A 12,376-nucleotide genomic window follows, 5' to 3' on the forward strand; every position below is an offset into this window, starting at 1 on the left:
ACATGTGGAGTTTCAAACGAAAAGATTTGGAAAGGGAAAGCAGAAACTCCATAGAAAATGTGGGAGGAGCTAGCTGCAACAGTCCTCCATTTACACGTTCATCCATTCACGAATCCAACTGCCTGCTCTTAAACACCTGCCATGTTCTAAGTGCTGTGTGGGGTGAAGACACAGCCTGGCCTTCCCTGTAGCTACAGAGAAAATCAGAACCAAACCCTCATCATCCTGGCTGAGGATCGCTTTGACATGGGTAGGCAGATGCTTCAGAGCACACAGAAGGATTCCCAACCCAGACGCTGGTCACTGAGGGCCTCGTGGTCCCACAGCACCACCTTACATACAGAGGATGTTGCCACTGTCAGAGTGGAATGGAGGGGGCAGTTCATTTTATTCCATCTCATAGTTTGCCTCATCCCCAAATGCGGTCATGTGATTTGTCCACCTGTTTAACACTGAATGGGCCCCACTCACAGAGCAGTGGGCAGAGCACTGAGTCTGAGGAATAAATCAGAATTAGCGGGAGAAGCTGAGGAAAAGAGCCTCCAAGGAAAGACCCAAGGCAGGGAATGCAGCGTGAATTCTCCTTCCTTGGAAGACGTGAATCCTGATCAGACAGGAGAGGGAAAGAAACAGGGGGCCAGGAGCCGCAGTGAGCCCTGTGCTCAGATATCTTGTCAGAAACCTACAGCAGCACACAGCTGCCTTAACTGTCACCCTGGGACAGGACAATGGACACTAAATTAGAAACAGGATGTCAGATGCAGAGAGAGAGAAAAGATCAGAAACCAATCTGCAAAAGAGAAGCTGGGGTTTTGGCTGGGATGTACAAAGACTAAAACATACAGAACACTCCAACTCCCCGTGAGGAGGGCTGCTGAGGTCCACCCCTCCAGAATTTGGCAAGAGGGCAGGCTCGGGGATACCAAGCTAGATGAACCCCTAGATTCACACAGTAAGATGCCCCCTATCCTGCTTCTGGAGATCGATTTCAGGTGCACAGTATTCTCCTCACGGAGAACATACGCATCTCGAGTTCTAACTCTGGAAATGACGGTGGGGAGCGCTATTTTGAGAAAGGGGTAGAGACTCCATCTCAAGACGATGGCGAGATGTCCGCCCGAGGCGGGGGGTGGGGAAGGCTGGCAGCACCCACGGCTGCCTGTTTACCACCCTGGCTGTCACAGTGACCCTCTCATCTAATTCCTCTGAATCTCCACGTGCTGAGTGTAGGCTCTAAAGTACGGAGATGAGTAACAATGCAGAAAAGAAATTATGACCAGATTGAGGCATTAACTCTGTTAACTAGTTAAACTGTGGAAGGATCATTTTTCACTTCCACTAACTAAAGCTTAGCGTCGATTTTACACATTTTTTTTGAACTATAAGGTGAAGAAACTATAAAGCTCTGAAATCCAGAATCCTGAAAACTTCTACTGTGGGAATAGATCTTTTATGATGGGGTCTCCAGCCCATTCCTTCTTTGCCCCATCAGTCATTCTATCACTTGTATTTTCATCCCTCCTTGCTCTTTTCTCTCTCCAATTAACACTTCAGTGTCTCCTGAATTAAAAGAAATCTACAATAACCTCCAGCACTGTATTCCCTGTGTGTCATCCCTGCTCTGTGTTCCTCCCAAGTGAGCTGTCCGGACCGGCCCTTGTCTGTTCCTTTCCTGCTCATTCTTGGCCCTTGATATCGATTTCTCTACCAGCACGTCCTTGACACTGTTCTTCAACAGGTGTAAGACACTTGTTGTGTGTGGAATAAACATTTTTCAGGCTCCATCGTGTTTGGCCCACCTGTACTTTGATTATGTTATTCACATCCTTTCCTTGAAATTCTTTTTGTTTCTGTAACATGATTTCTCCTGGTGCCACAGCCCCTCCATCTCCTTTTGAAGCTCTCAGCTTGCTTTCTTCACTCCCTTCTGAATGCCGCTTGACCTCCCCTCATCCCTTGGGCTTCATCGCACCTACTGTACGGCTTCCACCACAGCTGCTGCTAATGCACGCTGATATCTGAATATGCAGAGACTCCCGAGTCTGTGTCCACCCAGGCTTCTCCTAAGGGTCCCACAGAAGCCTGAAAGTGGATCCTCCCAGAGCCCACTTTCTCTCACCCCTCTGCATCTGACACAGCTTCTCCTGCACTCCCTATCCCAGTGAAGACAAGCCCCTCCACTCAAATTCAGCAACGTGGCAATCAGTCAGGCAGCAAACTTGGGGCCCCTCCCACATGTTCCCAGGTACCACTCCCTGTGCCATCACCTGTCCCGACACCTGCGATGCACACCTCACTGCAGTGATTGCTCTTCACCTGCCCCTCTGTACCCACAGGGAAGGACTGTGTTTCTTCCCCACGCCTAGTACAGTGCCTGGAGCATTAGGGGCTCCATCCCATAGTGTGAAACGACCCTTCCACAGCCGGGCTGCCCTGAATGTGACATGACTCGAGCTGGACCGTGCAGCACCTGTGCTAAAGGTGCAAGTTGGGTCTGGTTGAAAGCATCGTGGCCCTGCTTCTCGATCCTTCAGAACCTCTGTTCCAGCCAAGTCCCGGGTCCTGGAGACAGAGAACCAGAGAAGGTAGACCTTGTCCCTGCTCTCAGGGGGCTTGTGTTCCAGCAGGGGAGGTGATGTCACACAGGGCTAGGCACTGTGAGAAGGGAAAGGGAGGAAAACCAGACAGGTGTGAGTGAGCAATGAGAGGACGGGTTCGAAGGCCGATTCCACAGGACAGTGGGAGAGGGGTCTCAGGAAGTGACGTCAGTGCTCAGACTTGGACAACGAGAAGACGGAACATGAAAACGCTTTTCTGTTACATCCAAATCAACAGGAAGATGTTTTCAACCTTGTCCCTGGAGGCTATTGAGGAATCTCAGAAAACACATCTGGCTTTAGATAATCTCAGCGTTGCTCACAGCCCTGAATTATGTAAGACACCAGAGCTCAGAGCATCAGTGCAGAGAGGCAGGAAGACTCCGCCAGGCCTGAGAACCCTTACAGCTCTTCCCACAGAGCTGTGCTTCCTGAAAGAGCCCAGCCACTTCTGCCTGGCAGTGCCCGGGCCCAGGGCAGACGCTTCCCCATGAACACTTTCGAGGACGTTCAAGGCTCCACTGTCCACCATCTCCAGCCACTCAAGCCTTTTTCCACCCCTCTCCTTCTGCTGGGGCAGCTCAGCTCCTCTCCCACGGGCAGCTCCTCTCTGGTCAAGTTCCTGGCGCTCGAATTTGCCTCCCGCATTTCGCCTAAATGCATATTTGGCCCCCATCCAAAGGGATAATCATTAATGCCCTCTTTCTCCTGGATGCGTCTGCCAGATGATTTCTGCTAAAATACCTCCCGCACTTTCAGGTTCCTCACCCCTCCCGGCCTTCTCCCATCTCCCTCCTATGGATCTGCAAACATGTGCTCTAGCCCATGCCTGCCCTGGACCAATTGTTTCTGGCACGTTCTTGCAGTCTTGACAAGGGAAATTGTTAATGTACACACATGCACGAGTGTAGGCAATGCCAGCTGGCATTTTCTTTGACCTTTCAGAGTACTTGGACTTATTGTGCATCTACTCCCTCCAGTCCACCTGAGGGCCCCGTGAAGTCGCTCTGCTTACTTTAAGGGTGGTATTGACAGCGTCTAGCTGGTAGATTGTTATGAGGATTACATGAAATAATGCACAAGCATTGATCCCAGTGCCTGGCACATAATTAGTGTTAAATGGTAGTTATTATGATTAATTGGCCTTTTCACCATCACTGCATTCAATTATTAACCAGGTAGAGTAGAAGATTACATCTTTAAGTTAACATAATTATAAAAGCTACCTTTCTTATTTGGAACTGGTGTTTTCCCACTAGCCTTTCTCATTAGTATTTTGTACAAGCCAAAGAATTTGCTTTCACCTACCCATCTCCACTCTCCACGGTGTGTGAGGATGCACCCAACGGTATTTATGTAGGAAAATGAATGGTGACCAGTGACCATCCCTCTGCACCTCCCATGGCTTCCCCAAGCCAGGCACTGCACCCAGAACCCTAAGCACTGCTAGCCTGACAGGTCAGCATCTGAGGCACAAGCGCCCTGGAGGCTCCAAGGAAGAGCTGCATTTTTTGTTCAGACACCTGAGCAAAGCTATCTTTTTCTTCTTCTACAGCAAACTGCCCTTCATCTCTGCCTCCCTTCATCTCCACCATGACAACCTTAGAAACTTTCCAAGAGACATTTTCCTCAAAATAACACTCACACCTCCACCTGCGTTAGAACGTCAGTGCACCCCATAGGCCAAGTGGGACCCCTCAAAAACTCTTCAGGCACAGCATGATGACACACACCTATAATCCCAGAACTCAGGAAGGCTAGACAGGAGGGTCACAAATTTGATCTCAGCCCGGGAAATTTAGCAACTTAGCAAGACCTTGTCTCATAAAAATAACTGGGCTAAGGAGGTAGCTTAGTGTGAAGGGCCTATTCAATCTCCAGTAAGGTCAAAAAATAAAACAAAAGTAAAAAGCATTCATTGTTAAATGCATCTGGGAGATCCTATGAGCCCTCCTTGCTGGAGGACTTTGTCTCAGAACCTCTGATAGGTGAAAGTAGACTGTGAACCCACAGGAAACTCTAGACAACATGGGGAAGGCTGGTTAACATCTCACCAGAGTTCAGTATCCTAGGGCAACAGACAATTTGGGGACACATACTCTCCATAGTCTACCTCCAGCCAGGGGCCACTGTGGAAGGTGGAGAAGGGCAGGGCAGGAGCTCTCTAGGGTCAGCACAGAAGGAACAAGTGGGCACCACCCAGGAAGGAGGTGGGCAGATCTTGTCTGAAATGGGGAAAGTACTCACGAGTCAGAGAAAACTAACACTGCAGGAGGTAGAGTGGCAGGAAACAGCTATTTCTAACATCTTTGCTTAGAGGACCCCCAAATCCTAACTGTGTGGCTTGGACTTGGGAAGGGAAGAAAATTGAGAACACAGTTTGAGAAGAGTTAGATCATTCTAATTTACCTGCCCTGGAATCATTGCTCTGGAGAAACAACCCTCAGAGATACCCCTTCAGTAATCCCCTTCCCCAGTAGACTGCAGCACAGCTACCTACTGCCCCGCCAGCTGGCACAGGTCACTGACTCTCTGCTACCCTGGTTTTGCAGAATTGATAGCAGGTGAGGCCACACCTGCCTCCAGGGGAGGTTGTGAGATTACAGAGGCTGTCCTGCAAGAGCAGCCTGAGGTGTGTTTAGGAAGACACTGTTCTCTTTGGTGCCGGGTTTCTTTTTTCCTGTCATCATCTCTGGGTCTCTCCTAGGTCAGGAAGAAGAGAGATTGGCCCTAGAAACTGCCCTCATGTATGGGGCAAGAAAGGACATCAAAACAGAAGGTGTGGTCAGATCAAGGTCAAACGTGGACATGGACTTTCAAGTGGAAACTGCTGTGCTGGGGAAGGACTTCAAGGTCACCATCACTTTCCAGAACAACAGCCCCAACCATTACAACATCACAGCCTATCTCTCGGGCAACATCACCTTCTACACCGGGGTCTCCAAGACAGAATTCAAGAACGAGACATTTGATGTGGCGCTGGAGCCTTTTTCCTGTAAGCTAACCAGGGTGTGGTCCCCCATGACTAGTTAGTTGACTCTCTGTCTCCATCAGTGACCCTCTCCGCTCACAGTTCTCAAGTTAAGTTCTCCCCAAAGCTGGGGGGGTGTAAACCACACAGCAAAAATTCACCTCTTCTAGAAGACCCTCATCTTCCATCTTTATATCTCACATGCATTGTCGATCATCAGTATTTCCAAAGTTTAGAGCCCCAATAATCATGGGAATTCAACATAACCTCACTTCCAACTACTCAGTGCACAGTCCATGGGTCAGCAGCATCTCCCAGCCCTCCTGGATCAGAATTCGCATTTTAACAAATGGGGCACATAGGAAGTCTGTAAGGTGCTCATCTCAGAAAAGAGACCCCTGCGGTTAACTCTGCCCATCCCCGTCAGAGCTGGCTGCGCACCTACACTGTGCCATCCAGGAGAGTCTGCAGAGCATCGAGCTCTCTGGCATCTCTCGGGGCCTCTTTCAGATCCTTCATCCCTTCCATCCTTCCTTGCACACATATCTTCCAACAAGCATTTTTTTTTATCACTCTAGAAACTCAGAATGCCCTCAGCAGGATGGCACTGATACACTGTAGTTTAAACTGAGGATTATAAGTTTGACCAATCTCGTCTTTCCCGAGGTGCTCATTTTCAGTAAGCACAACAGTCAACCACCGAACCCAGCAGACTGTGTTGGCCAGAAGAAATTGGTGTGCAGGCAGCTAGATAGAGTGGGAGATGGACATGGGAGGGGACCAGACTATGAAGGGTACTGGGTTTCTCTTCATCTGACAGGTGGCACTGAAAACAGAGAAAGAACTACTCAAGTACTAATTTTTACAAAGCAGAGGGAGGTACGACTATGCACCCCTCAGGAACGGTGAAATCGCACGTCTCAGTTCTTCTCCAGTTTGCAAGACTTGGTGGCTGTCCCTCATGAGGACATTCCCAGAAAAATGGGAAGCTGTTCTTTATAGTTCTAATTCTGAGAACTTAAGGGAAGTGACTATCTGTAGTTTCGGAAATACAGCTCACAGTTAAGAAATCACCATGGTATTTTCTTGGGAAACTAGGAGCTTTAACACTTTTTTAAAATCTCAAGTGGGAGGAGTAGATCTCCGTGGGAAAGAAAAGTCAGCCTAAAGGACCAAAGAGGAGGAGGGTCATCTAACTTTTTAGAACAGGCAGACACATTCACTTATAGAGAACCTGAGACTCGGAATTAGACAGAATAGAAGGTGTGAGTCTGGCCCCCTGAGGTCTGTGTGCTGAACACGTTGCTTCAGCAGCCTGAAGCTGTCTCCCCTCGTCTGTGTATGGGAGCGGCACTGCCCATGGCACAGGACAGTTTCTTTCCTCCCTGAGCCCAGATTTAGTGTGTGCATAGACAGGCTCTGCACTAGAGACGCAGCAATTCCCATCCTCAGGTAGTTTCTGGTCTTGAGGAGAAAATGGGCAATGAGCACTTAAACAAATGACTGCTCAGTGTGATTACATGTGCAATAGGAAAATGTGAAGCAGACGGAGTGACAGGGAGTGCTGTTCCTGGGGTGGAGTGGCCACAGAAAACCTACCTGGTAGGGTGACATTAATCAGAGGCCTGGCAAAAGGGCAAGAATGAGCATTGCAGCCTGAGGAAACTGTGTGTGCAAAGGCCCTGGGGTATGCACATGTCTGATACATTCAGTGAGCAGCAAGGACTAGAATGGGAGCTGATGTGGCTGGGTTGTGGTCGGAAAGCTCGGTGAGCTGCTATTGGGAGGTAGTGAAACCTTTAAGTGTTGGAGCACAAGGAAGATTATTAAGCAATGGGAATGTCACCCTCTGAAGGGACCGACACTGTTCTCAGAGTGAAAGTGTTCCTAGGAGAATGGCTGCTACAAAGTAAGGGTGCTCCATGAGCTTAGCTGCTCTGCACCAGGCCAGCTCTCTCTGTTCTCCAGCACAGTATAATATAGCCAGGATACCAGCACCATGCTGCTTGAATCATCCAGCCACGGCTGTGAGACAAATAACCACTTTTCTTCATAAAGTATCCATCCTCAGGTAACTTGTTATAATACTAGAGAACAGAATACGGAGGGAGCGAAAGTGAGAAGAGGGAGACGCAGCCTGTGCAGACCATATAAAGAACTTTCTGCCCTTGTAAGAACCTTGGCTCTTATTTCCAGTTAGATGAGAAGGCCACTGAGCATCTGAGCATGATCTGACTTAGGTTTTGAAAGCTCACTTTCACCACTGCGTTGAGAAGACACTGCAGAGGAAGGGGGACCGAAGCCCGGAGACCAGTTAGGAGGCATCATCCAGCCGAGGGATGTGGTGTAGCAGTGGAAGTAGTGAGGCCCAGGCAGATGTGGGTGCTCTGATGGGCTCACGGCTTGGATATGTGTGTGAGAAGAAAGTGGGAGAGAAATGAAAGGAGAGAGTGCACGCGAAATGCTTCACACGTGGTGACTTGCAACATTTGGGGAAACTGAGGCTAGAAAGTTGAGTTGATGCATTCAAGGATGCTCCCAGCAATTCGTGGCAGAGCAGGTGACAGAACTCAGGTCCCGTTCAGGCAGTGAGCCAGGTAGGTGTAAACTGGGGCCCCCAGTGGGTTGGCCTCCTCGCTCGTGCCTCTGTGACCTGGTGTCCAGCACGGATCTCTAGACAGCGGACTAAACACTCGCCTTTTCCCTCCTCAGCAGTACCCTGTATGTCAATGTCCTCCCCCTCTCTCTCTGACCCGATTAAGGAATGAGCTCATAGCACCTAGAGGGCTAGCGGGGTATGTTATCCTCTTAGTCACTGACCTAGGGAGAGCTGACCAAACACGAGCCTGAGTCAACAGTAACGTAGTTCCCACCCACTCAGCCACCCCAGGGCTTGTCCTGAATTACTTGAAGGGAACTGGAAACTCTTTCTTCTCTAACTCTGCAGGTAGGTGGCATTAATTACATGCAGTAAATTGCAGACTGCAATCCAAAATAAGCTGTGCTATATCACAAAGAGCCATACAGTTCTAGCCCTCGATCTAAGCCATCCTTCGCTGCAGAGAAAGTTTTCCAAGTAGAGTGGAAGACAGACTTTCCAGATGAGGATAAAAGGGAATGTGTGGGCTAGAATCAGTTTGGGAGATTTGACTAACTTAAACTTCTCAATACCTTCAAAGGTGCTATCATTTCCACTTGGCTATATTTAGTTTTCTTTGCTTTTTGGAAAAGTGATGAGGCAGCTCCAGTCTGTGTCTCCCTTGGATTTCCCCAGACACTGTAAATGATACTGGCAGCATCCCAGCTCTGCTGCTCATAGAGTGAAAATCTATTCCTCCTTCTCTTGACACGCTTAATAAACTTTATCTAGAACAATTTCTTGTGCAGTGGCAAAACACAGAGCTTACATAACTGACTATTTCAGGAGCTCTGTTCTCTGGGGCTTGGAGGCACAGCCCAGTTTCTTTAGTGCTGTGGTTTAGGGAATGTTCTGCCTCCGAGAAGAAAGGCATGCTGATGCTGAGATTGTAAGGGTAACAAGAGCCTCTGTAGATAGGTAGAAAGAAGGCAGGCATATCCCACTAGACTGAAGAAACCTAGAGGTCAAACACAGCCCTCTAGAAGTAGTCAGAGCAAGCCCATTTTTGTGACTATTACTGAAGGCATCTGGGGAGAAATGCATGTTCTTCAAGGCCATCAGTCATGGGCTGTGACAAATGGCACATGTTCTCATCAGAGGTGATATCCAATCCAGGAAGGCTGGCACCTCTCTCGTCTGGGCAGTTTATCACTAGGAAAGCCATGGAGGAGGCAGGGTCCAGGGTCAGGGCCAAAGAAGGCAATAGGAGGGGTCTTTGCAAAAGGCAGAATTCAAGAGCAAAGTCAAAGTGTGGTCACAGCCTCCAGGAATGGGCTCTAAATGGAGCCTAGAAATCAAGCCAGCCAAGCTGGTTGTTGAGTACTTGTCTTGGATGAATCCAAAAAGGGCAGGAGTGGTGAACATGTGGCATGCATATTATGATGGTGCTGCTGATCTGCAGATCCGATCCAGGCATTGGTCCCACCTGTGGATGAGGAGTATGGCCAAGTGAACCCAAGAGTGTAGTGGGCAAAATGAACTGCCCTTGCACTTAAACTACCAGCCATAGGAATTGTTTCCTTCAACAGTTTCTTCTGGAAGGAAGAATCTGACAAATGTCAGACACTAGACAGGGACGGTGGAGATGTTCAGTCTTAAGGGTGCTTATGGAATCTGTGCCCTGTGGGTGGGGATAGAGGCATGAGTCATCACTATACCTCCTGGGCTGCCAACTGACGGTTCAAAACAGATGCCTGGCTCTGATGAGGGAGCAGAGGTGGCACCTGGGCTCAGCCTACAGAGGAACTGCCCTTCCCTCTCTAGAGTCCCAGGCTTGGGACTGATACAGAAAGTGGGCCAGAAGCACAACACAGAATTCACCATTCTCAGCCTCGATGGGAATTGGCAGAGACCTGGGACCACTCCATGTCTTCCAGATGCCATCCTTTGTGGCCAGTCCTCATACTCAGCAGCTAACATCACTGATTTGAGGAAGCAAGTATTTGGTGCAGAGGTCTTCCAACAGACAGGTAGGATAGGTGCTATTTGAAGAAACATTGCTTTCAACAGCTTGTTTCTCTTAGAAAAATCATGGTATGTGACTAGTACAGAAAAAGCTAGAGAGAAAATCTAGACTTAGGGGCTCACACGGGAAGGATGGGAAAAAGAGAGGACAAGTAAAGTGGATCCTGATGCCAGCCTGTTTGTTTTTGCTCCTGCCAGTCAAGCAAAAGGAAGTGCTGGTCAGAGCGGGTGAGTACATGGGCCAGCTGCTGGAGCAGGCCTTCCTGCATTTCTTCGTCACAGCTCGCATCAATGAGTCCAAGGACATCCTGGCTAAGCAGAAGTCCACTGTGCTGCTCATCCCCAAGGTCATCATTAAGGTTGGTTTTAGCACCTCATTGCAGATGAGGGAGAAAGTCAAGGTTGTTGATTGAGAACCCAGAGTGTGTGTGTGTGTGTGTGTGTGTGTGTGTGTGTGTGTGTGTGTGTGTGTGTGTCCTGCTCCAGAAACATAATGGAGCTAAGATCTCCCTGTTCTTTGAAAGAAGTGAACCACCCTATATATAGTCACGCACATATAACACTCCTCTTCTCTCCAGATTTAAATATATAGATGTGACTGCAGATATAAATAAGACCTGTGGTTATAAACACACTTGTGGAGGGAGACAAAGATGTGTAATGGATAGAGGCTTAGAACTGTCATCCCTCCAGGAGAAAGTAGGTCAGGCAGCCATATGACATGTGGATGGCCTGCAGCATCTCCACCTGCACCTGGGGCAGTGATATTGCCCACAGGGCATCCTTGTATTTAGCAGAAGGTACAAACTGAAAGGTACAGCTTGATGGCAACAACTTTTAATATATGCCTGGCAACCACCAGCTAGATGAAGAAATAGAGACTTTCCAACACCCTGGACAGTTTCATCATGCTTCTTCCTGTCAAAAACTATCACCTCCATCACCATAATGGCCACTTTTTGGACTTCTAACACCATAGAGTTTGTTTTTCTCACTTGTCTTTCCAGTACCACCAGAAGTCTCTGCTCAAATAGCTCAAAGAACTCAGTAGGGGAGGGATGATGGTGGACATGGAAGGAAATACAGAAGCCCATTTCTCCGACTTCTAAGGGGCCAGGCATAGGTTCTGGTGCATCTGTAACCAGACACAACCCTGAGAAACTGGAACCCAGGCAGCCAGCAGGGACACTGTGAAGTGACCTCTTAGGCCACCTAACCAGGGGCCTAGAGACCTTCCTAGTTTCTGGAGAACATTTCTGAAGTGATTAAGAGTGATTAGCATAGATCATGCTAGGTTGCATTCCACTAAAATAATAAATAAATCAGAGTTTTATAAAGTCTATTACATTTTAAGTGGCCCTAGGCATAGCTGGCAATGGGCAGTGGTGAGGGATGGGCCTTGCTTCTTATGACCCATTTGGTGGGACTCATTTGTAAAGCTAATTTCCACTGTGTGGTATCCAAGATGGCAGCCTTCCTGGGTACTTAATGGGTTCTAGACCCTGCAGTGCAAGCATTTGACATGCATCATTGTGTTTTAAATACTCACTGACCCCACAAGATAGGAAGTACTAACATCTCCACTTTACCCGTAAGACAGCTGAAGACCAGAGCAGTTGAATAACTCATCCAGGGTCACGTAGCCAGTGAGCAGTGGAGCTGGGCCTCCAACTCTGGCAATCTGGGATCCAGCTCATTCCATTTCTTCTGCACCTGAGCCACCCCAAGGTGAAGCTCCTCTAAATTTAAGGACAATGAATGTCCATTGAGGAATGTGTCCAGGAAGGCCTGTGTCATCGCAGGTCTGTGGTTCCTTCGCTCTAGTCACCATGCATAGACCCATCATGATGCTTTCTGCACAAAAGGCTTTAAGAGCCAGGACACACATGTTGCAGACAGCATCAGGAAGAAATGTGAACCAAAAAGAGGATTTGGGGGTTGCATCAGGTTGTCACTGTGCTGTGCAAATGTGAACTCAACACCATGAGGCCCAGGGGTTGTGACAGGTCTGGCGGTCCCCCACGCTTGAATGGCAGGACCACCCTCACAGCCAACTCTGCTCTGCAGCCCCCTCCCAGCTGCAAAGAGGAAGCACATTTTGCTGCTCGTGTGGGGAAGGTGCAAAGTGCCCCAGCCACAGCAGGCACTGATAATAAACTGGGGATATGAAGGAAACCGATAGCTTTTTTTTTTTTTTTTTTTTTT

General features: G+C 48.6%; 1 protein-coding gene across 2 annotated transcripts in view; it reads left to right on the forward strand.

The window, feature by feature from the left end:
- F13a1 (coagulation factor XIII A chain) overlaps positions 1–12,376 on the forward strand; it is a 149,402-nt gene that overhangs the window by 118,059 nt on the left and 18,967 nt on the right. For both annotated transcript variants that reach the window (XM_010622800.3, XM_033761934.1), the window contains exons 12-13: positions 5,305–5,592; positions 10,370–10,530. In XM_010622800.3, coding sequence (XP_010621102.1) covers positions 5,305–5,592; positions 10,370–10,530 — 449 coding nt within the window. The remainder of the gene's footprint in view (positions 1–5,304; positions 5,593–10,369; positions 10,531–12,376) is intronic.

This window comes from Fukomys damarensis, unplaced genomic scaffold, assembly GCF_012274545.1.
Source record: "Fukomys damarensis isolate Sample0158 unplaced genomic scaffold, DMR_v1.0_HiC HiC_scaffold_10, whole genome shotgun sequence".
NCBI lineage: Eukaryota > Metazoa > Chordata > Mammalia > Rodentia > Bathyergidae > Fukomys > Fukomys damarensis.